Here is a 27509-nt window from a genome sequence, read left to right as displayed (position 1 = left end):
ATTTTAGATCTAGGTTTATCTTATTTTGATGTTCTTTGGTATTTGGAACTTTTACTTAGAGGATTCGAGATCCATTTCATGTCTAGGAATCAACCATCTTAAAAGGGTTAAGCAACAACATCTTTAGGACCATATATCATTATAAGGGATACTTTTATGATGTCATCATTGACAATAGGTCCTATGAAGACATGGTCTTTCAGAGCATAGTCAAACCCAAAACCTAAAAATTGAGATGAAGTCTCATTCCTATGTCGAATGTACTGCATATTACCTGCCCTCTCCATGCCCAAAAAGGATGAATCCAAGCATATCTGTGTAGATAAATCGCATTACAGTTAAATACTGCTTTCATATACCCCGTCTCAATGACATGCGCGACATGGTGGCTGGTGTTTTAGTCCTTTCAAAAATTGTTCTCAAAAGTGGATATCACCAGATATAGAGTTGAGAGAGAAAGGAGTGGAAGATGCATTTAAGATGAGTGATGGGTTGTACAAGTGGTTAGTTATGCCCTTGGAACTGTCCAATGCGCCAAGTACATTTATGAATGTTATGACTCAACAAGTTGCAACTATGCATAGGCAAGTTTGTCGTTGTGCACTTTGATGACACACTTATCTTTAGTGAGTTTGTGTCAAACCATCTTTTCCATTTGAGACATATTTTAGGAATTTTGTAGAAAGAAAAGTTGTTTGAAAATGCCAAGAATTATGATTTTCTCACTGATAATTTGTTTTTTCTCAGATTTATTGTCTCTTTTGAAGGAGTTAAGGCAGATCCTCCAAAGGTGCATGCGATTATCGCTCCTACCTGTCAGACTCTAGAAGGGATTTGCAGTTTCCAATGAGTTGTATTCTGCTTATAGGCACCTCATATGAAGTTTTAGTACTATTGTGTGATACCCATTACAGAATGTCTTAAGAGAACTAACTTCATGTGGAACCCTGCAGCTGAGAAGGCATTTCAGCTTATTAAAGAGTGAATGATCACTGTTCCAGTTTTGGCGTTGCCAAAATTTTCAAGGTTTTTAAAGAGGAAGAATGTGATTCTTCGAACGTGGGCATTGGCACTGTCTTGAGTCAGAATCGAAAACCAATTGCATTTTATAGTGGAAAGTTAACTAAAGTCAAACACCATTATCCCACTTATAATATGGAGTTTTATGATGTAGTGCAGGCCTTGGGCTATTGGTGTCACTACTTGATTTCTAAAGAGTTTTTTTTTTATACATAGATCATGAGGCAGTAAAAATTTTCTATTAAACATCAGTTTGGTGCTCTTAATAAGGCTTGACATTCTTAGCCAAAAAAAAAAAAAAAATGTATTCATACGACTATGCCAGTGAATGTTATTGGCTTTAATGGTTGTATGGAATTATATACCACCAACCCTGCTTTTTGAAAATCATGTGAGAAGTGCTTTGCAAGGTCAAATATTTTAAACAATTTTTTGAAATTTTTGTGAGATTTGTTTAAGGCCAAATTGCAGTTCAGTAGCATCTATCACCCTCAGACCGACAATCATATAGATGTGGTCAACCATGCTCTAGAGAATCTATTTCGTTGCCTAGTTGGTGATCATGTTAAGACTTGAGATTTAGTTTTTACCCTAAGCCGAGTTTGCCTACAACAGTTCTATGGGACGTTCCACTAGAAAGTCTCTGTTCCATATTGTTTATGCGCATTTGCATGCCCATGGTTGACTCAGCTCTGGTGTCCCCCTGTTACTTTAGACCCTCATGACTTACATATATTAGTAAGTCAAACAAAAGCTGCAGGAGAGCCATGAGTCCTACAAGGTATACGTTGACCAGGGTACGCGAGAGGTGAATTTTGAGGTAGGAGAGTTTGTCTAGGTATACTACATCCAGAGTGTTTCCTTGTTTATACTTGTTACAATTTCAAAATCTGAATCTGACTTTTACATTCAAATTTGAATCCAAATTTAGAACTGAATTTGGCTGGTTTTCAAAATGTAATTGCATTAAATATACCATATTTATTTAAAATTAAATCTGATTCAAATCCCAATCCAAATCCAATCGGACCTCATTTCTTAAACTGATATTTCATTTTCTTTTCCTATCTTTTTTTTTTATTTTGAAATGGTTCAATTGGATATCTGATGCAAATCAGATACATTGACATTCCTAACTAAAACTCATTCAGTTCAAAGCAAGTTGAGCTGCTTCGAATACTTGGCTATATCTGTCTCTTTCTTTACATTAGTGTTCCTTTCTTCTGGATTCCGCTATAACACACATCATGCTACCTTCTCTTTGGTGCCGCAGTGATCTAACAAATGGTTATTCCATTAGAGAACATTTTTTTGGTGGCGAATGTGGTTCACTAGGAAAAATGTCATACTTCTAAGGGAGCTTTTTTCTACCGGAATCAAACTGAAAATGCATTGTCTGCGCACCTCTCAAGCCATCCAGCTATGGTACAGCCTTCGGGCACAGGGATCCCTTACTTGGACCCAGCTCTTCAATGTATTAGTCATTGATTGGTAGTTGTTAAATTTGATATTTATTCTCCATGAAAATGGATTTGATATAAACTTAATTGCACAAGTATGTATCCAGGCGGGGGACAGTTTACTGTACCAGAGATAATACTGCAAACTTTGACAGGCGTTCAAATTAATTGACTTTAATAAAAAGGGTTTAATTTTCTAGTTAAGCCCCTATCAAATTAATTATGATACGATGCTTATACCTGACGTTAAATATGCAGTTCATCGAGACTTGCCCATGTTCGCTTGTCTCCCATTCATGAGAAAATTTCTCATGAAAATCCAAAACTAATAAAAACATCTTTTCTGGGTAAGTAGGAAAACTATGTTAAAAAGGAGCTGAAGTTCTCATCCAACCCTTTATTTTCTTAAGATACAGAACTTGCTTTCAATGCCTGAGGATGTTGCTGTTGTTGCACTTCAACCTGCACGTCAATGGCCTCTCATCTTCAATTAAAACTTGATTGTGAATATTACTAAGGAGTTGGGAGAAAACATGAAGAAGAGAAATTAGCCTGGAAACATGCAGAAGCCAGTTCATAATCTCTGTAACGTTCTTTATTTTTTCACATAATCGATATCATCTGACAAGTTATCCTCTACCCAAATGGATGCCAAAAAGGTGACTCTTGTTTTGTAACTGTAAAAATAAAGAAGGGAAAAAATATTTTCTTAATGAAAATGAACATTTTTTTTTCAAAAAATGTTAAAAATTCCCCTCATAAAGAGTATAACACTGACTGTGTTCAGCATTGCAATAAAACTAATACTATTTCAGTGAGCGATTTCACATTGAACGACACTTCCCTCATTACAATCAACTTTGAGGAGAAGGTAGAAGGGAAGCCTGTCGGATATGGCAGACCTGCATCGACACCTTTGCAAAATTTGTGAGAAATTCGGAAGAGGATAGGAGGGAAGCTGGAGCGATGGCTATCCACATCCTGCTTAACCTGGAGCATGGCCGGCTTCAGGAGTCGGGGAGGTTTATGTTCAAATCGTCACGGTTGAGAGAGAAGTTTCAGGATAATAGCGGTCTATGCAGACGAAACTCAGGCCACCATAGGGCTGCCATAGGATCATTCAGATCACATTTACATGGAAACAGTCATCCTCAATAGAGCCTTAGAACAACCGTCGTCAACTCGGCCTGCAAGATTTTGCCGATATCCAACAGGGCGGAATGGACAAGATGGCTTTGAGGCAGACTAGAGGGACCGGGCATCTTCTCCAGCAGATTTGCTGGACTCATGGAGAATGGTCACAAGATTCGCAACCTGGAGAGAGACACGGCCTCAGACGTTATGGCCCTCTTGCATAGTTCGATGTAACTCTCGGGTGCGCAGAGTCGCCATTTTCCTTCTAGGCTTCCCTATTTTTTGTTCCCTCTGTTCTCATGGCTTGATGCCAGCACGATTTTTTGTTATCTTTCCTGCATTCGTTTTTGCTCAGACAGGTTTTTGGCAATAAAGGTCGGAGGCCGAATCTCCAGCAGGGCAGTTTCTTCAAGCGTTAAATATGTTGAAAACAAAAGGGGGCAGTTAAACTAACAACACGAACTCAAATTTAAGTTGCAGTAATTACACGACTCGAAAAGTTGCACAAAAAATTTGTTTGAGTTTCCGTCATTTTTCCAACTAGTTCAAGAGATTGTGGTGGAAACAGAACTCTCGTGGAGTGTGCCTCCGAATCAAAAAGAAGATTTATGGAGCCCAGCGAGGATTCTCTCTCTCTCTCTCATATTTTAATGGCAGACAGAAGTTCTGGTCCCCAAATCTCCAGTCACATTCACCGGTATGAACGGGATCGATGCTCTTACCATGCAAACAAACGCCACGTGTATGCCACATAAATACAATAACCCTCGCAACTCACATATTAGATCGATGTGTGTGTGTGCGCGCGCGTTCTAGACCACCAAAACAGCCAGAATGCACTCAGACAAAGCCACAAGAATCTCATGTCTCTATAGAGAGAGAGAGAGAAGAGGAGCTAACATGGACACAAAGCACATGCTTGCATGGCGCAAACATGAATTCAGCACAGGTGCCACACTTCGCAGCAATGAAGAAATCTTCATTGATTAAATTCTTAAAGAACTAGACAGCAGAGCAAGTCGCCTAATGTTTCATACAACACAAGTTGGAGACCAAAAATGTGATCATAGCAGGCTCGACCGTACTGATCATAGCAGGAAAACAGGGAAATATGTGGTCCTGATGGTGTTTTACATTTATACTTTACAAACACTAGTGCACTGTGTTCTCACTCTGTTAACAAGGGAATCAATTCAATTGGTAATTCCGGATACCATATCGTGATAACCAAGACAGGAAGGCGAAAGAAGAAAATATTAGAGCAAAAGAAAAAAAACATAAATGAATGGCATTTCATTTTTTCCCTATTGTACATATCTCACGTACTAAAGACTTCTATGTTACAAATCAAAATTGTGTGGCACCACCATGACCACTTTCAGCTTCCAAATCAGAGCATATAGGCTCAAAAAGAATATGGGGACTAACCAAGGGCAGATCATTATTGCAGCCTGTGCACAGAACAACCTTGCAGATAAATGGGCTTTCATCTTCAAGATCCATTCCTTCAACTACACACAAATAGCGAACTTCGTGAAAGATCCACTAGGCCAAGCAAGCAATCGATGCTCTAATCTCGGTCCAACAAAACAATTGTGGCAAAAGCTGAAATATAATTACTGCAACAGGCTGGCATTAAAAAATGAAAGAACAGAGCCACACATATGCAACTAAGGAAACACATTCCCCCATCTTGCCGTACCTGCTGAGGAGTAGCATTGAATATGTTGAAACCTCCCCAGCTCTCAATACGGAATCACATATGGCAAAGCATGCATATCAGCTGTCTCAATGTGCAATGCCTCAGACCACACTTGTGGCATCCCATCAATCTCCGATTGGAAACTTCGTTTAGACTGGGCATCACTGCTGCTGAACAGCCACTCCTGGTCATCAAATTCAGACCATTCAGGCATTTTGGGCACGGTAAGAATTTGATTTAGATATTTAGAGTCAGGGTGGGGAGGTTTGCTAGATTCCGACGTGCCAGTGCCGGTGGCCACAACAGTAGCAGATGCAGAAGGTTTCAGGCTAACGGTAAGCAGCTGAGGTTCTATTTTGCCATTGATTTTATGTTCTTTCCTGAGTGGAGAGAGGGCACATGAATTGCTGTAAGCAATGCTCTCGGGCTTTCTGTTATCGAGACCTCCCTGTCTGTCAAGAGCTTGATGAACACCAATATGGACAGTCTCTACTTTGTAACCATTTTCAAGTGGCAAAGCGGTGCCAAAATTTGGTCTCAGAAGCTTATGAGGCCGGATTCCATCTGCAATTATGTGTACCAAATACGATATATTATTCAAAATGGACAAAAGGTTTGACTAACCTCATAAAACAAATAGCTAGGACAAGCTGACAAAATGGTTTGCACACAGTGAGATTCAAGGACAAGCATGACAAATAGAAACAGAACTCACCATGTAAAACACCGTTTATCTCCATTTCCTTTCTCTTTCGGACATTTGGATCAACACTAGCAGTTTTAGAAGTGTCCTTTGCATGGCCTGTAGTAGAAACACCAGCAATTTTAGCAGCATTCTTTGTGTGGCCTGCTGCAGCAACACTGACAGTACCAGACAGCAATTTATTGCCACTTTCTCCTGGCTTCTGTTCTATCAGCGTATTAACAATGCCCTCTTTCTCTGTCAGTTTACCGACAAGAACTTCCTTTACTTTCTCTTTTTCCTTTTCTTTTTCCCTGCTCTTGGCTTTTGATTTACCTTTCTTCTCATCCCGTTGTTGACCTCCATCCTTGTGTCTCTCTTTATTTTTACTGTCACCTTCCTTTCCTTTTTTCTTCTCTTTTGTCTTGGCGTCTTTTGGCCCATCAATTCCTTCAACCCACCATTCTTTATTCTTGTCTTTACCCAGAATATCTTCCTTTGGTCTACCAATTCCGTGGACTTGCCATTCTCTATTACTGTGATTGCCCACAACTTCCTCCTTTGGCCTCTCAATTCCCTGAACTCGCCGTTCTCTGTTCTTATCTTTATCCATACCATCCTCCTTTGGCCTATAAATTCCTTCGACTTGCTTTTCCTTGATCTTGTTCTTACCCACATCTTTGTTTGGCCTCTCAATTCCCAAAGTTCCTTGCTGTTTGTTCTTCTCTTTAATGTCAAGGCTCTCCCTTGGCATATCAATTCCCTCAGTTCGTTTGTCTTTGTTCTTGTCCTTAACCCCAATGATTCTTGCCGTATCAAGCCCTTCAATCTGTATTTCTTTGTTCTTTTCTTTAACCTCAATTTTTTTTGCCTTATCTGAGACTTCAATTTGTCTATGATCCCCCCCATTAAACTTCTCAACCATTTGATCGCCCGCATTTCTTCCATCATCTCTGATCCTCCTGATGAACTCATCTGCAAATCTTTTCTCGTCTGCCACCTGGTGTTTCTCCACACCTTTCCCAGTAGTATCATTTGTTGTTCTTCCTTTAATTTTCTCATCATCTCTTGCCTTATGTTTGTCCTTTTCTCTATCCTTCTCTCTCTTTCTGTCCTTATGCCTCTCCTTCCGGTCCTTATCTCTGTGCTTTTCCTTGCTTCCATCTTTCTCCCTATTCTCTTTTCTCTCTTTCTTTTCCTTTTCTTTCTTATGCTTTTTCTCCCTCTGTTTTTCCTGAAAAATGTATTCAGCAACATTGCTTCATAAAATGAAAATAGTCTACCACAGCAACATAAGAAAAGTGAGCATCAAAACAGAGCAACTCATGAACAATCTGCAAAGCACGTTATTAGCATTTTCAAACCAAAGCCTCAGGCAGTGCCCAAGATTCAGCATGTTAGAGAGAGAGAGAGAGAAGTAGTGAAATTACATGAGGCAAAAACAAGAAATATACATCTCTGATAGAGTAGTTTATTCAAAATGTCGACACAGTGATTAAGCTTCTAAAGTCCAAACTCCATCAACAACAGAGAATGAAGAGCTCGGGAATACAATATATCCATTGTTTACATGGATTTCCAGTGTAATATTTGTACATGGCTATTGCCATCATCTCCATAAGGCTAATATAATAAATTGATGAAACAGAGAAAGGTCGGTGGTGAAATCATATTGAAACATAACATGGAAAAATATTTCTAGATTCAAACTGAATGAAGATGTTAAAGTATATCCTACCATAGAACATACATGAACAGATAGGAGGAACCATTAGAACAGCAACAGCTGAATGTCTCCAGCTAATCCAAAATTACAACAGTATAGCACGTTCACAGCCAAAAACTTGATTCATTTGTCATCAGCCCATGTCAACAAACAACATTAGAAGCTGCTAAATATTGAAAGTCCTCTTTTATAGTAGCCTGACGTTTCTCATACCAACTACTTTATCTTCCCATACATGATATACTTTCATAACCTGGCTTTCAGAAACTTACAAATTTTAAGCGAATAATTTACCTCTTCATTCAGATAATTGTGAGGTCATAACCTAGCTATACAAAAACTGAAATGCGTATGCACTATATATGCACATAATACAGTAAAAGTTGTCAGTTTCAAGAAGAACTAGAATAAAATCCTATGATACGGTCTACAAAGATCATTTCACTAACATTCATTTCTTAGAATGAAGTAAGAGTGTGTCCAGCCAAAGCGCAATTTAAACTTGCCATTCTCATGGTATACTAGTTTACTGAATGATCAACATATCTGCATAGTGAAGACAAGGGCCCAAGAAGCCAAAAGAAAAGGAAGTAGCAGAGTTCAATGATAAAGAGAAACTCGCTGACGACAGATGAAGAGGTGAAATAGGCCTGAAAAACCAACAACGGGAAACTGTCTTAGAATTATCCAGCTACATTTAGTTTTACTCTTCTGTTCTTTTGTCAAATGTGGAAAATGCAACTTAGACAAACTCCTTATCGTCAAATGCTGGACATGTACTTAAGTTTTTCTTATTGATGTCCACTAGCAATAAATGGAGAACCCTCCAGTAATTTTTCTCCTTCATAATTTGTTAAAAGTAATTGAAGCTTCCCACAATTTCAGCTTCCACTTTTCCTAGATCATCACACGGTTAGCTGGTGCGACCGCCAAATGTATTTTATGATCAAATTCGCAGGATGCAGCTTTCCCCTTGATCAGTTTCTTGACTAACTAACAGTTTCTTATCTGTCACCATTCCTTTGCTGACAGCAACTTTTCTTTTGTAATTGCACAACCTCCACATTTTAAAGCACAATGACATAATTTCAAGGAATAGACCGTGGCTTCTTTTCAATAAAAGGTCTCCCCCAACCCATAATGTTCTTTCTCTAGATGTATTCCAATACCTCCAGTCGAGTAAGTCCAACAAAGGTAAGCTGTTCAACATATGTTTCCGATCACAGCAAATGCAGTTTGCAATGAAGGGTTGTAAACTCATAATCATGTAACTGGCATCAGAAAGTATCCTTCTCAAACTTCTTGAACTGTTGAACATGAAAAATCAAGGATCCCCAAAGCATGTACATATCATTTCTAGTCTAGTGTCCCCACTTGAATCATCAATTTACCATGTCAGCAAAAATATGCAGATTGTGCATGCTGCCATGCACCAGTTTCATCCAACCTAGGATCTCCAACCATAGAAGCAAACAAGTCTAATGGAGACCATAAGAGCAATGGTGGTGTTTCTCCATGGAGGAAAAATTGTCCAATGGCGAACCTAAATTTTCTACCTAGTAACTTTACCTTATTAGGCTTCAGAGATGACATTGATGCTATCAAGCACTCATGATTGTGAGACAAGTGTCTATCAAGATTCAAAAAATGTTTGCTGCCTGTCAGTATCTCCAAGAGACAAGTGAAGCCAAAATATATCAGCTACATTGACAAAGGCTTGCCAGGTACATTTCAGTACTTAAAATCATGAATAGCATAGGAATCTCAATGTTCAAGCAAGCTACCCTGCATTTGCATAGCCTCCAGAACTGATGCCCATGTAACAGCACTAGGCAGCACTTTCGGAGAAGGATAAACCCATAGAAAATCATATGGCAGGTGAATTAAGCTCCTTGCACCAGAAGCTACGCAACATGACTTGGAACTAATGGTGGGGGGGGATTCTGAAATGTACTGTTTGGTGTCCAACATGTGTTCCGCACTATCTTCTTAGTTCTTAGAAGTTGGTTGACCAAAACTGGAACAGCTACCTGTTTTTGTTTCTCTTTTTCTTGCATATTTACAAAAAAACTATAAGACCTTTACTTTTATGGACCATGGAAGAATGGATGGCATGTAAAAGAGACCACTTGTAATTAATTCAAGTCAAACTAGTAGAAAACAATAGTCTAAATAGAAGTTTGCTGTTAACTGAAGCCACTATACCAGGCTACAGAAGCACCTCATGTTACACAAAGTGCTGTAGCTCATAAGTGCTCATCCACCTAGTTCGGACAAGTGAGAACAGTTATTTTCTATTCTTATTCATCCAAAGTTATTTGATGATGAAACAAATGCATTTGGTCATTGCTCAGTAACTCTGTGTATCGTATTCTGTCCTTAAAAAAAAAATACACTTGATGGCTGGTTAGTAGCTGTTCCATAATGATAGCGCTTCATATTAGTTTAGATATTGTACTGCTCTGATCAGATAAATTTAGGACACTATAGTAGATTATGGAAGCATTCAAAGTCCACTCAGTAATCTCCATCGAATCTTGTTCCAGCCCCTTGGTTTTCAGCAACCTAATGCATATTTCAGTCCACCTGCAAACTTTCTGTGCTTGCCAAAACAAAGCTGGTTAGGAAATTATAATACACAAATAAAATTAAAAAAGGTCCAAGAAAACGAGCCATTTAAGCAAATAAAATTGCTGCAGATAAATGACCAACAAGCAACTTATATAAAACAGCGTGAAAACAATGCTGGTAATGCCACCAAAAAGGGTTCATCCTTAAAGCGCAAAATGGCAACTTAAAACCAAATATGAAGTTTTTCCTACAACTATATTGTTTCTCAGCCGTATTGAAATGATGACGCAAATCTCAAATTCTAAACCAAAGAAGCAAAATAAGCAATAGCAAATCAACCTTTAGTAACAAATCTAATTCTCCAGTTCTTGTTTTCTTCTCATATCCTGGTGGTGGAAATGGAAAGCAACGAGACATCGCACACGGCACTTGGATCAGAAATGAATTCTCCTTCCAGCGAGCAAGCAAATCTAGCTAATTTCAAATAATGCTGTTCCAAACGGGGAACCGACCTCTGCTCATTCTCTTGTTCATCCACCATATCCCCAGTTTCATTTCCAACTTCAGAATAGCTTCAATTTTCTCTCTCAGATCCCCATCTGAGAGCTAAGACCCTTTTATGATCAAATAGCAACACTCGCAACCCAATTGCACAACGAACTCAAATTGCAGCTAACGTCCTTCGGTGAGTATAGAAACCAATTCCTTACCTGAAAGAATTACAGGCAAGTCAAAGCTACTTTCTAGAATCACACTCTGCAGGAGCTGATTCTTTTATGAGAACCCCAAAATGGCACTTGAAAATCCGATGGTTCGTTCTTAGTTCTGCACTGCGCAGAACCATCAACGGTTTACCTCCCAACAGACTCACCTTCAATAGTCGCAGGTTAAGCATTTCCCAGTACCAAAATCACAAAAGGAGCCTGCGAGATGAGCTCCGACAACAACACTGATTCAGACAGGTACTGCTTCTCTGAGAGCGACCTCTTCAGAATCAAATCACTGCATCTGTTTGGCACAGAAGAAACTTTCCCAGGTGATCCTCATCCCAATTCTGAATTAGCCGTCTCTGCTGCAACGGTTGGAACAAATGGATAGTTAATCGACGGCATTCGAAACCCTGATCCTGAGATATTTTTTCCTCCCTGGTGCGGGCGCTTCCAAATATCCTAACCGACTCTCATCTTTGAATCAATCTCAATCTTCCAAAAATCTCCAAATCAGAGACAAAATTACAGGGGCTAATAAAGACTGGAATCCGTTCCCTCTTGGCCGTTTTTGCCGCAAAATTTTGATCTTATTCCAAACCTTTGAGGACCACCATAGAAATCTTTCCTCGATCCCAATCCTCAGAAACCCTAAAGACCACCCAAGCCAAAAAGTGTCAGAAGCGCAACGAAAACCACGAAGACGACTCGTTTCTCTATCTGGAGGATCAGAGACCTTGTGCCCTGTCCTTCGATGGCAGGAAAGACACCAAGTGGGAGGCTTGCACTGCGTAGACTGGACCAGAAAACTGACACCCAACAAGAGGAAAAAGATGATCAAGCTCACTAGAGGGTGGGAAGAAAAGGATACGTCTTCGAAGACGATGAGCGGGATTGTGATTGATCAAAAAACAGTGCGTGCCTGTGTGTGTGTGTTTGTGTGTGTGACAGAGGCGGGTTCTTCCAATGCTTGAGTGTTGTTTATTTTCCTTTGGTTTTCTTTTAGACGCAGCCCGACGCTACAAACAGGGAGGAGATTGTAGGGGGCAGGATCGGCGATGAAGAGAGAAAGAGAGAATGGTGGTGGTGATGAAACTGCAGGACTGACTGTGCGCGCGTGTTCTGTGAGAAGACTATGGGTGCCTGGTACTATTTCTGTGTGACGTCTCTCATAGGCAGAGAAGAGAGAGAGAGAGGAAGAGAGTGTTTTCCGACTGTCGTTGGGGATTTATATTGTGGCTGTGAGAGAGGTGTCAAATTTCTTTTTGAGGTTTTCTTCGGAAGTTGCACGCCGAACATTCAATCTCTCTCTTTTTCTCTCTTTACCCCACACCTCACACACTCTCTCTCTCTCTCTCGCTCTCTCTCTCTCTACCGGCAACCCTCAACCCTCTTCTCTGGTTCTCACATGGAACCCTCAACCCTCTTCTCTGGTTCTCACATGGACACCTCTCCCGTATATACGCTAGGTGTTATTACTGCAAACTCGATACACCTCATAGCAAAACCGAACCCTCTCTCTCTCTTGTATATATATATATATATATATATATATAAAATGTGTGGTTAAATTGTCTAAAATTTGGAAAAAAATAAAAAAAACTCAAAGTGTAGATTTGACTTATGACATGGTCAACTCAAGCTGATAATTCTTGTTGATTGTTGGTACTCCTGTAACAGTTGATTTGCACGTTAACTTTTTCGAGATATATAAACAAGCCAACAAATTGAATGGCCCGATTGTCAACAATCCGTCGGAGTTCAGCCAAATCACAAATATTTTAGACAGCCAGATCTATAACGTATATACATATAGAAAGGAAATAAAAACCATATATTAAACAGCCAAATCTGAAACATAACAAATAGGGAATCGTGTTTCTTAACTTATAAACAAAAGTTTATTTGGTAAGAGTAGGTACCCTTCCAAATCCTCGCAAGCTTTATCACATACAAAAGTGTGTTCACCGAGACCACATTCATCTAGTTCCAACGAAATGCTGCGGACTCTCAACCCTTATTATAATAGTATGAATATATACCGAGCAAAAAAAATACAGGAGCGGACAGTAGACAGAAAGCCCTAGTAGAACATGGTAGCCCAGGCCAAATCACAGCAAAACCATTCGCAGCATGATCAAAAGATGCGTTCACTAATGCAGTCAGCATGAAAGTAGGATTAACCAAAATCACATTTGCCATGTCAAAACCTTGCATCTGTAATCGACTGACCAATCATGTTGGATATCCTTTCATTGGACGTTGACTAGTATACCGGATGCATCTTCAATTCCCTTCCGTCTAGCATGCCGCACCACTCTTCCTTCCAACATGTTCTTCATTCTCCTCTTCCGTCCACTATTATCCTTCAGCTTTCTCAGCAGGATCGCCGGACCAAACTGACAGTCCACCGATCAAATGAGGAACTTCTAGGGACACTGTAAGGTGGCAATAACCAAAGGAGAGAAGAAGAAGAAGTAGAAGAAGAGACGTCAATGAGCTGATCGAGAGATGAGAGCGAAGGTGAAAGATTTTACGGGTTTGCTTCAGTAGGGCTTAGGGATGTTGTTATCTGTTAGCACAATGTGCTTGGTCTTATAAAATAGCCCTATTGGATTCCCGTAAGCCCAATTTATGGTTACACTAGTAGGAGAAAATCAGGAAAAAATTGATTTTGTAAATCAATTATCATATAGTGAAAATTATTTGTTTAAAAAATAGTTCTTAAAGTTTTAAGTTGTAATTGTGAGTGGCCCTCCCTCATAGTTACACATATAATAGGATAGGGCTCAATGGCCACTACTCAACATTTTTCATTTGGTCATAAGACCATCATTTTGCTCCCACTGTTGTGGGTCTCCTTAAATATAATGACATGATTTTCCATATGTCATGAAAGAGGTTTTTTTATCCCAATGTTTCATAAGTATCTCAGTCCCATGTAGGCTACATGTTTGGTAAATAAGTATTCTCAAGTTCCCTTAATTAATAGATCAACCATTATTTGTTTGCAGGTATATAATCAATTAATATTTCATTTTTCTCCTTCATCTCATGTACATAATGATATTTTACTATTATATGTTTACCTTTTGGACTGACAGTTTCATTTTTTATAAGAGGTAGTAGTGTTATCCAGTGATCACAATACAATTGAACTAGGTCATCATCAAGACCTAATTCAAATCCTTTAAGAACTAGTTTATCTAGGCAACACATGTGGTTGCTACATTACATGAAGCACATTCTTTTCATGAGTATATTGTGCAACACATCCATATTACTTATAGTACCAAATTATCATTCTGCCTTCAAAGTGAAATATCTAACCAAATTTAGAGTTACTATTATTTTTGCAGCCAACAAAATCAACATTAGAATGGCGCCAATCAAAATTGTTTTTACAACGACTGACAAGACCAATAGGAAAAGTTATATAAGATCATGTGCATAATAATATTGAATACATTAGATTGCCAACACCCTGAGTATAAAGAACATTTAATTGTGTTGTCTTTCACTGGAACAATCATGTTTTTACTTAAATTAGCTTCTTTAACTATAGAAGTGCCAAATGATGCAATACTGAACTTCTTTAAAATGTAATCAATGTAATGTTCTTAGCTTAAACTCAAAATCTTTGATGTTCTGTCTCAAGTAATTTTTGTACCCAGCATATCAGATACTTCACCCATGTCCTTCATTTTGTAGTTTACATTTAATAAAGCTTTGTTTGGACTCATTTCAATGTCAATCAACATATTATGATAAGATGGGAAACAGACTTCCACTTTTCTAGACATATGCATAGTGATCTAACTAATTTGCTAAATGGTTATTATCTTATGAAAGCAAAATACTACTATTTGGGAGATTGTTTTAGACCATACAAATATTTTTTTTCAACTTATACACATTCTTTTTATTTTTTAATAATATATTATTATGGTTGTTCCACATAAATATTTTTTAAATTCACTATTCAAAAAGACAACTTTTACATCCATCTGCAAAATATCTAAGTCATTGCAAAGTTGCACATGAGCCAAGTCAAGCCCGAGCTTGGCCAGCTCGAGCTCGAACTTTGTACTCGAGTCGAGCTCCCTAACACAAGCTTGACCTCAACTCGATTATACAGCCTCGAGCTTAAGCTCCACTCCCTTAGCTTGTTTTTTTAAACTTCTTTTTTTAAACTCGTTTAACTCATTTATGCCACCAAAGCAAAACTTGTTACCTCAAGTCGAAAGAAAAACTTACTGTTGGTTTTCCTGCAATACAAACAAGGGTATGATTGTCTTGTAGTATAGAGATATTATTTTTAGTATTGTAAGTTGAATGAGCAAACGCTTAAAATTTTTCACTTAATCACAAAGCTGCACATCAAAAAGAACAAATTCTATGGTACAACCATGAAAACAAGGGGGTTCAATACAAAAAGTGCAAACAAGATTGGGAAACAATTTAACAAGCAAACTATTTCAACAATCAAACTAATGTCATAAGAGAGGGAAAGCGTGAGACAGTGAGAAAGAGAGAGAAAGGCTGAGGCATACCGATTGCAGCAAAGTGAGTTGGTTCCATTGGGTCAGTTTAAAACTGACAAAGAGCGTTGTTGCGTTGCAAAATTAGGTTCTCCTAAAACTGACAGAAAGCACCACCTTTGGGTAAATCTGAAACCTGCAAAAGGTGAGAGAAAGAGGTGATGGCTGAGAGTTTGCGTGTGAGAGAGAGGCAATAGGCATATATACTAGTAGGCAGCAGTCCCGCGGAGACCTGGAAGTAGCAGGGAAGTCAAATAATGGTCGGACTCTGCCAAATGGATGGTGGTGGTCACCACTTGTGGGGTGGTGAGTCGGTGTGGGTGTTAGACAGAAAAGAGAGAGAGAGAGAGCAGTCAAAAGAGAAAAGAACAAAAAAGTTAAAAATGAAAACTGAACAGTAAACAAAAACATATAACCTCAATTAGTGAATCGGTTTTGATGGCTCAATGAACCTGTTTATGTAATTAGATGAAACGATTTTCAATAGTCGAGCTGAGCAAAGCATAAACAAGTCGAGTCCTTACAACTGGAACTCAACTCATTTAATGTTTCGTGTATAAGTCTAAACTCGAGCTCGACTTGTTTATAAATGAGTCAAGCTCAAGTCGAGTTTTTTCGAGTGAGTTCGAGTCGAGCCCGAGTTGGCTCGAATCGTTGTGCAGCCCTAGTCATAGAATGCCACAATAGCCAAAATTATTATAATCTAGGCAAATTTAGCAATTGGCAAATAGGTTTCTAAGTAATTATTTCATTCTTTATGAGAAAAACCTTTCACCACTAGTCTAGCCTTAGTGTTGTCGACTATTACATCAGCTTTATACTTGTTCTTTAGTACATATTTACATCAGACAAGTTTTTTTCCTTCCAAAAGTTCTACTAAGTCCTAAACCATATTTTTCTCGATGAATTCAATTTCTTCATCTATAGCTTTTATCTAATCTGACAACTCATGTAAATTAATATTTTTATTATATGTCAGATTATCTATCATTTTGTCAATATCAGTGGAATAACATAACTCTTCTACCAAATAAACATAATAGTCATTCATATATGAAGGAGGAGCTCTATCCCATGTTTGATCAAACAAAGCCTTAGAAATAGATGTGCTTGAATTAGTTGGTTTATTGTCTAACTATACATCAGTCAGTTCATTATTGGACTATTTACTTGAATAAATTAGTTAAATTATTGATTTTTTTCTATAAACTCCACATCTCTACTTTCAATGAATCACATTAATGAATGATATAATTTGTAGCTTTGAGATCCTTTCAGATATCCAATAAATATGTATTTTATACATTTGTTATTTAATTTATCCAATTTTGGATCTAAGATCTTGATGAGAGCTACAAATTCCAACCTCTTAAGGTGATTCAAATATGGTTTTATACAAGTTTATCTCTTATAAAGAGTGGTCAAGACCACCTTACAAGGCGATCGATTCAAAATACACATAGCAATTACACAACCTCACTCAAAATACTTTCAGCAATTGTGCACCTACCAACATGGATCTTACCGTGTGTAAGATGGTTCTATTGCACTTCTCAGTTATTCTTGGCACAATTCTCTGCTTGTTTATAATAAGTCATTTGTAATATTAAAGAAAATTTATTTAATATATACTCACTACCATGAACATACCTTATAACTTTGATAGATTTGTCAAGTTATCTTTCCACTTCATTCTTGTATTCTTGGAATTGTTCAAAGGCTTCGTATTTTTGTTTAATTAGGTAGTTATAACTAAAGCATGCCACTATGAGTTTGACCGTGAATAATCCACAAATATTTGTATGTAAAATTTCTAATTTATCAGTGGCTGGAATTACTTCTGAATAAAAGAGTTCTCTTGGCATCGTTTCATATAAGCATGACTTACAATTTTCCAAGTTATTTTCATCAATATCATGCATAATTTGTTGCATTAATTTGTTTATTTTATTTATATTTACATGGCCTAATCTTCCATACCATATATACATACCTTCACATTCAATGCTAATACTTTATTCATTTCATGAAGTTTGAATATGTCATGTTTTTTGACAAACAGTATCATGCCATGTTTTCCCACAATAGCATTCCCTATAACGAAATGTACCTTAAAACATTTCCCAATCAGTTAGGTACAAAGTTCCTCCTCATAAAGGAGACATAAAGTACATCATTCAAATAACACATGTGTGCTTCCAATATTGAGTCGATATAACTTTTTTCTCATGATATCACAATAAGAATTATTTTTCACGTAGACCTTTTCTTCTCTAGGACTCAAGTCTTTCATGTGGACCGCACACTATTCATTGTCTTTTGATTTTCATAGTTACAAATGCATGATACCACCATGATCCAGAGGACAAACAAAGACAACTATGGCTGCTCAACAGTGTACAAAAACACAACTTGAACAAAGGTACAAACAATGAAAGTGAGGAAAGAAAAACTATCAATTTCAAGAAAAGAACTGCTTCAAATCAACAATCAGAAGAGAGTTTCTACTCCTAATATTATTTATGTTTGTTCTAGACGCTTCAATTTTCCTTCCACTCTTTATTCTTTGATCGTATGTCTTCACAGTTCATTTTCCACTCCTTCCCCCTTCATTTTTAACCTCAACCAAATGCATAGGGGCCCTTTGCCAAGCAGGAGACTTGACAATTTCGGAGTATATCTTCAGCTCCTTCCCCCTTCATTTTTAACCTCAACCAAATGCATAGGGGCCCTTTGCCAAGCAGGAGACTTGACAATCTCGGAGTATATCTTCAGTATCCTATGGTTGATTAGGGCAAACTCACAATGATTCATATGGATCTCCCTCCTGGTTTTATATTTATTTAATTGTTCCTTATATTTCTACATTTTACATATAAAAAAGTCATGTGAAAAAATCCTTTGGGTCAGAGATAATAATTCTTGATTCATGATTAAGAAAAATTGAAAACAGACTATCTACATGTCCCATAGAGATTTTACTAAAGCAAAATGCACATAACACTTTTGCATAAGCATGCATATATTTTGAAAGACCAACAATGGATGTGCTCAAGCTGCTCTCTGAGAAGCTGAATAGCAGTTCTAACATTTAGTACACATATTTTTCCTTTCTTATATTCAAAGTAAAATTTCATATGCTTCTGATCATTAGATAAAATCCAATTTCCATGCTATGTTGTTAACAACTCATACATATGAACATGATTGATATTATATATATATATATATATATATATATATATATATATATATATATATATATATATATATACAAATATGTTTATACGTTCTGAGACAAAATTTCAGATGCTTCAATTGCTATTGCTTTATAAATGCCTAATGAAAGAAACCTCCACTAATTTTTGTTTAATCTTACTTAAATTCATATGCAGGAAATCTGATTCCGATGCTCTATTTTAAACTATCAGGCATGTAGTATACTTTAATTCTACATGCCTAAACTCTATATGGTGCCCACTAATAAAACGTATGTAGGAGATCTCTAATATGCTTGTACAAAAAAAGAAAGATTTGTATCTATCTAAATAGAAAGCTCTCAACTAGGCATACAAAAAAAAATCGCATGCATATCATATTTCTTTTATTTTTTATTTCTAGAATGTGAATAATCTCTTGACATTAAAGACTTGTATTCTATCCTGGCATTAATAGGGTTTGAAATTAACTCACTAGTTTCTGGTGAGGTGGAACCTATCACTAATAGTACTATTGGAGTTTCTATAGTGGATTATGCATGTAGATCCTTCAGCCTTCTCAGCAAGTTCACCAGAAGAGTCTCCAAACTGGTTTTTTACCGATCAGATGGGGATCTTCCAGGAACACTGTAAAGTAGCAGTAACCAAATGAGAAGAGAAGAAGAAGAAGTAGAAGAAGAGATGTCAACTGAGGATGGCGAGAAGGTGAGAGATTTTACAGGTTTGCTTCAATAGGGCTTATAGGTAATTATTATATGTTAAGCCCATCTTGCAGTTAGGCTAGTGAGAGAAATCAGGAAGTTTTGATTTTGTAAATTAATTACATTATATAAAAATTAATTATTTAAAAAACAGTTTGTAAAATTTTAAGTTGTAATTATGAGCACGCCCCCTCACAGTTACATCTGTGGTATTAGAGGGCTCAATGGTCATTATCCAACACAAAAGCAACTCCATTTTCACAACATTGAACATGAGCTTCTTGATAAAGTGGAGACTAAAGAATACCAGCAGCAACTTTTCTATTTCTATGCCTGATGACAATGATACTTAAGCATCACTCCCTTGGATCCACACAGACATTTTTGCTTACATATGAACCTGATTTTTGACCAGATGTTGATGAGTGCCTACAATCTATCATCTCCCAAAGCAGTTAAAATTGAAAAGACGTTTCCTCCGAATCAGTTTTTTCAATTTGTCTATCTGTCCAGCCTCCATTTTATTGCGAGAGATTGTATTTCCTGCACACCTTAATCTCCAAATTATCAAGAAAAAGAGATTTTCCAGCAGATGATCAATGGTGTCATTCTTAAGTTCACCTTAGACTAGGCTAAAAGTTCCTATTGGCCTTTTGCCATGGTATCCTTCTTCTATCAAACTTCTTGACTATGAAGACTCATACCCCCACGGTCATGGAACATCTGGATAGCACATGGATATTACCTTTGTCCTCTTTTTGACGTAACACACATCTGTTAACTATATAAGACCCCATATATTTGAGCTTATCTTGAGTGAGCAACTTCTGCTTATATGCTAGGAAAATGTTGATTCTCAATTCATCACATTATGGAGTCTGTAAAACTTCTTAGCTGCAAGCAGAGTGATCAAATCTACATCCCTGCTAACTGAAACATATTCCTTTCCTCGAGATTCTTGTGAAAGAATTCCACACCCCCATTTGTCAAGCTAGGACTTTATCTGCAATCCATCTTCTATTTTCCACTTAAGCATGCTCTTAATCCTGCTCAGTCCTTGCTGAAACTCATCCAAGCCCAAGAGCCCAAAGTAGCTTAGAATCCATAGATTACCATGGCAGGAGAGATATCTGACTTGCTTCTATTTTCATGTTATTCCATTCAGATTAACAATTTCTACATAGTCTGCTAGCTAGTAGGGACTTTGTTCCAATCTCTCAAGGCCTCAGGCCAACTTCACCCTCCTTCTTGGATCTATGCAAGTTACTCCAATTTACCAAGTGAATTTTCCTATGGCCATCAAAATTTTTCGCCCACAAAAAGGACTCCATACATTTCTACATCTGGGTCAGACTTTCATTAGGAATCTTAAAAACTTTCATGCAAAAGTTGGCCATGAAGGTCAAGTTATGTCTAATCAAGCAATATCTGCCACTATAAGAGCTTTCCACGTAGCAAGTCTTTTCTGAAACTTAAGCAGCAACTCTCTACAATGGGACTCTTTTGTCACGCCATCCACCAAAGGCGTGCCAAAGTATTTTGGAGGAAGACTTGCTACTGTTCAATTAAGCAACTGAGCAAGCCTCCCACTTCTTTGAGGCAAAACATGAAAATGAATTACTGAAGAGTTTGATGGGTTCACTTTCAGGCTTGCATGGTCCTCTAATTCTTTCATCAAGAATTTGATTCTTCTTATGAACTTGAAAGTGAAAGGTAAGGGAGTCAAATCTTATGATTGTTGTCACAACCCAGTGTGTTCATCTTCTCGGCCGTAATAGATTTCGACGCAAGCTTTGTGATCATTGAGGTGATGGGTAAGGCAGGAGAAAGTTGTCTCTCTTTGAAGTGGTGGAATGGACCATTCACCCTGCAAAAAAAAAAAAATGTGAGAGAAAATAAATATAATTTGGATCATATTCTAATTAAACTATTTCATGTAGATCAAATATGGTAAAATAGGTCAAAATTTGATTCAAAAGTTGGATTTGATTAAGATTTAAGAAAGGTCATCCAATCAAATTCAGATTTAGATTAATAAACATAAAATCAAATTTAAATTTAAATTAATTTTAATTAAATATCTTATATCTGATTTCTACGCATTTTGAGAAAAAAAAAACAAACATATCCCTTGTAAGGATAAGACAAACCGCTGGTTTAATTGATATTTATGCTCTCTTCACAAAAACAATAATAAATTAATAAAATCAGTATATTGAAAGGAATACGAAGGGAGCGAAGCGAAGGGCTGGAATGATGTAAGGAGGCACATGGGTGTCGTGCCCTCTGTATGGCCAAGCTTTCCTTGAAACTTCCACGTTGTGCTGCCCCACCTGTCGCTTTTCTTCTCAACTCCTGCGATTTACACATCACCATCCGCCATTGACTGACCTTTCCACATCCGATTAGGTGGTCAGAACTCAGTTTGAATGGCTAAATTCCTCCTTCTATTTTTCCTTTTCTTTTAAAATTGACGTGGCCTGTTCCATTCATTGCGAGTTTCCAGCTCGTATAACAGGTGTTTTTTTCACGCCCGAAATGAAGGTGAGACCCGTTACCTTCTTCTGTCTCTAAAAACCGTACAAGCACTTTATCATATCTCTCCCAAGTTCTCAACCAACACTTTATCTCGCATGATACAAAGTTTGCTTTTGGTGTGCTTCAACTTTTTCATTAATCATGAGGGTGTCAATATATTTGATTTGAATATGATATCTGATCAAACCGATCCAAAAAAATTGAATATAAAAAAAAACTTAAGATCCGATTAAGAAATCAGATCGGATTCAGATTTAATAAATGACATCCGATCGAATTCAAATTCAAACATACATAAATATTTGACAGATTTGAATATACATAGATATCTAACCAGATTCATTTTTCGACAAATATCTTGTATTTAATGTCATTACATTTTGAAAATTGGTAAATTCAGATTCAGATTCAGGTATGAATAAAAAAAATTATATTTAGATCGGATTCAGATCGTAAAATCAGATTTAGGATTTGGGTATGACTTGTTTTTAATCGTATTCGAATCTGAATATCTAAAAAAACAGATATGATTAAGAAAATATTTGATCTGAATCCGATCAGTTGACATCCATGTTCCTAACATTCAAAATTCATATGATAACCTACCAGCCTCCATCCCATCCTCTTGCACCAACATCTTCGAAGACACCAAATAAGTACTTTAAAACCTCACTCATGAAACGAGAGGTATGAGCTATTCAATGTGTCAGAATCTTAGGGAATGTTTTATCAAATTTGGTTCATTTTGCATTAGGCCTACCTTACAATTAGGACCTTAAGAACTTGTAGATTTCAAAATCATGAATTTAATATTTTAGATATACGTTCGATCAATGATTTTCAAGCTAAAAAGAGTGGGAATGGAGGGTTGGGCTTGAGATTCATGGAGGGTTGGGCTTGAGATTCATAGATTTTAAAACGCAGATAACATATATTTATGATGTAACCCACGCATTTTATAAATTAAATCTATTGCTAAAATCCAGATTTTGACATATTTCAATATAATTCTTATGATATAATCAAATGCGCCCTCAGTCTCATTTAAGACAAGCTAAAACGTTGTGACTAACGCCTACATTATGCTTTCCTAGAGGTGCACAAAAAAAGAGTTTGGTGTTTTGTAGGATTTAAGCTCAGACTGATTTCCTAGTGGTTGGCCAAAGTGCAAACGTGTTGATGGATGCAAATGGGCTGGACTTGATCTAGCCTTTTGCCATGTTTGTGGTTGAAATTTAAACTTCACATTGTAAACTGAATCTAAATCCATTGTATATATATATATATATAGTGGATTTGGATTCAGTTTACAATGTGGAGTTTAAATTTCAACCAATCAAATTGAAAATATAGAAGCTAATCTGTTTTTCTGAAAGATTGAAATTACCTTTAGACGACGGGGAAAAGAGAAAGGGGGAGGGAAAAACAAAAACATTTAAATGTGAACAATTGCCTCCTTTAAGAGATAATTAGATCTTTTAAAAAAACCGTTTGGTTTCCACCACATTTGTATAGTTATGTACTTGAGAAGAGGCTATATATACATTTCATTTGTGCAACTATATTTACTTTTTAAAATTTTTAAATTTAAGTGTTTGTTAGTAAAAGCAACACAAAATAGTAACTAAACTGTTAATCAATTTTATATATATATATATATATATATATATATATATAGAGAGAGAGAGAGAGAGAGGTATTTGTCAGACCTCTTTATTGCTAGATGGTAAGAGGAGCTGAGAAATCGGCGGATCGATTTCCATCAAACGGTGGTGAATACGTTGGGCCATCCTTACTATTTTTTCATGTCAAATTTGACTGCCCTTATAAAGGGAAAAATTAACTTTTGTTGTTAGGGGGGGCGAAGCCAAGGTAGGTTCACATCTGCCTGGCCCTACCTTAAAGTTACAAATTTTAAAAAATTTTAATTGTTTTATATAAAAATTTTGGAAAATAACATTTTGATCCTAATTAAAATTTATAAACTTTAATTTGGCTCCGCTCATAAAAAAATGTATGGTTCTGCAGCTTCTGCTCCTTGCATTACGTCTCCGATCAGCAGCAAAGAAGGCAAAGTAGCCTACCAGGACAGGTGCTGTTCAAACATAAAACAAACCAGGAAAACACACTATAATGCTCAAAGATATACAGCTATCATTGCCTACATCCAGCATAAAGGGGAGCTCATCTTTTATTGACTCTCTTTTATCTTTTAAATGGTGAGAATAGAACTCTTAATATATAGAGTGCAAACCAGGCCACGATTATTAAAAAGATGCATGATGCATGAGGCTGGGCGTCGGGCTGGATACTCATTGGGTACCTAGTACTTAGGCCCGAAAAAAGAGTATCGAGCTGGCCCGATCAATTATGGGGTGGGGCCGACTTGGATGGGCTCAATTAAGCTCGAGTGGGTTCAATAATATTTTTTTAATATATGTTACGATTAATTATATTTGTATATCATTTATATTAAAATATATATTTTTGAATTTAATCGAGCCACACTCGAGCTCGGCCCGGACCCATGATTGGGTTTTAAGTGCCGGGCCAAGCCCAAACCCAGGTTTTGGTTGTCAAGCCTGCCCAAGCGAGCCGGCCGGTTGCCTGGGCTTTGTCACCCCATTCACATGGTAACCAGTGATCTTGGATAAATAAAGCATGTGTGAGAGCTGACGATAATCGCTCCCAAAAAGAGCGAGAAGATAACGGTGGAAACACTTTTAATTCCGCGCGGTGGTAGTCCTCGTGCTCGCGTGCGCCGTTGTCTGCTCCCAGGAACTTAATTTTTTGTATTAGTTTCTACCAGCCATGGACGCCGGCGAACAGCCGTCGTTTTCTTTTTTCCCCTTGAACTATATCTCTCTCACGCTCTTGAGGCAGGATGCGTCTACCCAGATCGACGCATGCTACCTCTCTCGATTGCGCAATGCTGTTGGAAGCTAGGAGCTCTCATTAGCGCCCGAGAGAGCACACAAGCAACGACCTGAGAGAGCAAAGAACCAAAGCAGCCGACTGCACATAAAAATCTTCTTTTTTTTATAATTTGTTATAGTTTTTCTTAGGCTCTTTATATAGTTTAGGCATCATATTTAACGAGATTCTTTTTGCATCAGAATTATGAATGTAAGAAGAAACATAAATGTGAGAATAACATTATTTGAAGTTTGTATCCAGTAATGTTGGATCAGTTGAAGAAAATAATCACAATGCACAGGATGCAGATGTTGTTGTTAATGTGGAGTTACAATTAGACAATGACTATAAATCCATAATAGAACATGACGATGAATGTGTCCCTGTTGATAACGGAGATGTAGGATATGCTCCAACAGTATCCATTGAATGTACACCTTCCATTGGTATGGAATTTAGTAGCCATAAAAATGCTACAGATGGTGGGTCAAGACCAGTTAAACGATGAAATTATTTAAGTTATTGTTAATAATTTAAACAAAGTAAGAAATACTAACAGATAGGTAAGCATTATTTTAATATAAAACAGCTTTAATTTGAGTTGTCTTCAGGCAAAATGTTGGTCTTCTATTCTATTATATATATATATATATATTGAAATCAATCGAATGTTAGACATTACCGGATGATTAAAGAACCAAAAAAAAATATGCTTTAGTCACCAAGCATTAGTGACAGGTCATGGTATACCGACGGCTTACAAAGCTTCCAGCAATAGTTTATGCTATTTTTAGCAATGAATTATAAACTTCACCACTCGGTCATATTCACCAGCCAGCTGGTTTCAAGTGTTATACATATAAAGGAAAAAGCAATGTTCCCGGGTGTTGATAGTTGTCGGACGGCTAAACTTTTAAAATTTGTCACTAAAAATGATAATAAATCACTGTAAAGAAACCACAAACCATGATGCATCATAAATGGTGGTTAATATCAATTTAGTAACTGTTTTTCAACAATAAATTTTTAAATTTTTTAAATTTTAAACCATCAAAATCTTGCGTCCAATGGAAAACAATGGTTTCAACTGGTGTGGTAGCTCAAAGGAGTTGATTTTATTTTATGAAAGTTAAAACGAACAGCCTTTTTTGTCACCAAAAGAATGGTTTGGCTTGATAATTCTTTAGAAAGGCTGGCATTAATAATTTAAAACGAAAAAAAAAAGTATACAATATTGGAAGCTGCTGGTTGAGGGTAAATTTGTTTCACGGTAGTTCTAGATTATTGAGAATTTTTTTCATATTCGTCTTATTTCTTTCAATTTTAATATTTAATTGCTATGGACAAAGTCTAGAAAACCTACATGAGGAAGACATTTAGGCCTTTAATTTAAGAATGATGTAGCCTTAAATAAAAAATATAAAAATTTGAAAATAAAATATAAAAAAGATTATGTAAAAGTGACTAAACAGAAAGTGTATGGGTACTTAGCTCACTCACATATCTTCCTGAGAATAGTATTTTTTTTTTCATATTTTATTCCTATACCATAAATTATTTTCATAAGTGAAATATTTAAAATATCATGTACCAAAATCCTTGTGAGTTGGAAAATTTTGCGACTTAAGCGGAACAATGACTCCTACCAAAATCCATTTAAACCAAACTTTCCACATTCGAAGTACAAATTTGATGCTTGAATTCTCTTAACTTGAGTACAAATTTATTTGCAAAACGAAGACCATCCCAATCATACAATCTTTTTTGTTTCACCCTTCATTTGAGAGAGATTTAGACAATAAATTGAAAAATAAGAATGGTGTCTTCCCCGCCGAGTCCTGGCAGCGTAACCAGTTTCTTCCTATTCCCCAGGAAGAAGAAGAAGCGATGGGAGAATCAGAGCAGCAGCGGTTGCTGCTGCTTCTTCTTTCTCCTCTTCCTTTCACGATTGGTTGCTTTTCGATGGGTGGTGGGTGGTTGGCGTTTTATACTTCTCTAGCTCAAATGGATTTGTCTACCTTCTTCTTATGATCCTCCTTCCCTTATGACAACGTTTGGAAAGAAGTTTGTCGTTTGCCAGTTTCTCCTGCTGTGAGATGCTCCATTTTATGACTCGATCGAGTGACCCGGTCCTTATTTTTCATTTGATTTTTTCACGGCCAAGTTTTTATATGGTAAACTGGTTGGATATTTCCACATCTATTTTAGTTCAAATTGAGAGATTTCCTCGAACATTTTACCTGGGGTTCTTTGGAAGGCAGCAATAATGCAGACATTGAAGAAAAACAGAGATTAAGGGACTAACACCTTGTTTAACGTGGTTTGGTGTAAACTCACACCTACGTCCACAAAGGGCAACTATCGATCTTGATGTCGATAGGCATGGATCTTTCTTCTATTTATAATAGAATTACAGGCATCATTGTTTCCTGAATTACATGATGTATATCGATTATTACAGGAGGAAACAATATCTAATTTACAATTGATATTTCCATGTTTAGTTGATGTGCCTCTCTGTTTGGCAGTTGTATCTTCGCCTCTTGTAGTAACTGCCTGGCCAGCCATTGTCTTGGCATTACTTTTTTCATAC

General features: G+C 37.0%; 1 protein-coding gene across 1 annotated transcript; it reads right to left on the bottom strand.

Annotated features, from left to right (window-relative positions):
* Positions 1 to 4870: 4870 nt before the first annotated feature.
* Positions 4871 to 12358, bottom strand: LOC116250217 (uncharacterized). Its single transcript, XM_031623732.2, has 4 exons — positions 10635 to 12358; positions 6032 to 7232; positions 5317 to 5880; positions 4871 to 5125 (listed from the first exon to the last, which is right to left on the bottom strand). The coding sequence occupies exons 1-3, from the start codon at positions 10710 to 10712 to the stop codon at positions 5360 to 5362; spliced, it is 1800 nt and encodes a 599-aa protein (XP_031479592.1). The 5' UTR covers positions 10713 to 12358; the 3' UTR covers positions 4871 to 5125; positions 5317 to 5359.
* Positions 12359 to 27509: the final 15151 nt, after the last annotated feature.

This window comes from Nymphaea colorata, chromosome 3, assembly GCF_008831285.2.
Source record: "Nymphaea colorata isolate Beijing-Zhang1983 chromosome 3, ASM883128v2, whole genome shotgun sequence".
NCBI lineage: Eukaryota > Viridiplantae > Streptophyta > Magnoliopsida > Nymphaeales > Nymphaeaceae > Nymphaea > Nymphaea colorata.
This window is presented reverse-complemented; position numbering and strand designations above follow the sequence as displayed.

Excerpts from the sequence above, each read along its gene's own strand:
- LOC116250217 (XM_031623732.2), bottom strand. The coding sequence starts at position 10,712 with ATGTCTCGTTGCTTTCCATTTCCACCACCAGGATATGAGAAGAAAACA. Across the intron at positions 7,233-10,634 it reads AATTAGATTTGTTACTAAAG|GAAAAACAGAGGGAGAAAAA; the intron begins GTTGATTTGCTA and ends TACATTTTTCAG. Across the intron at positions 5,881-6,031 it reads GATAAACGGTGTTTTACATG|ATGGAATCCGGCCTCATAAG; the intron begins GTGAGTTCTGTT and ends ACATAATTGCAG.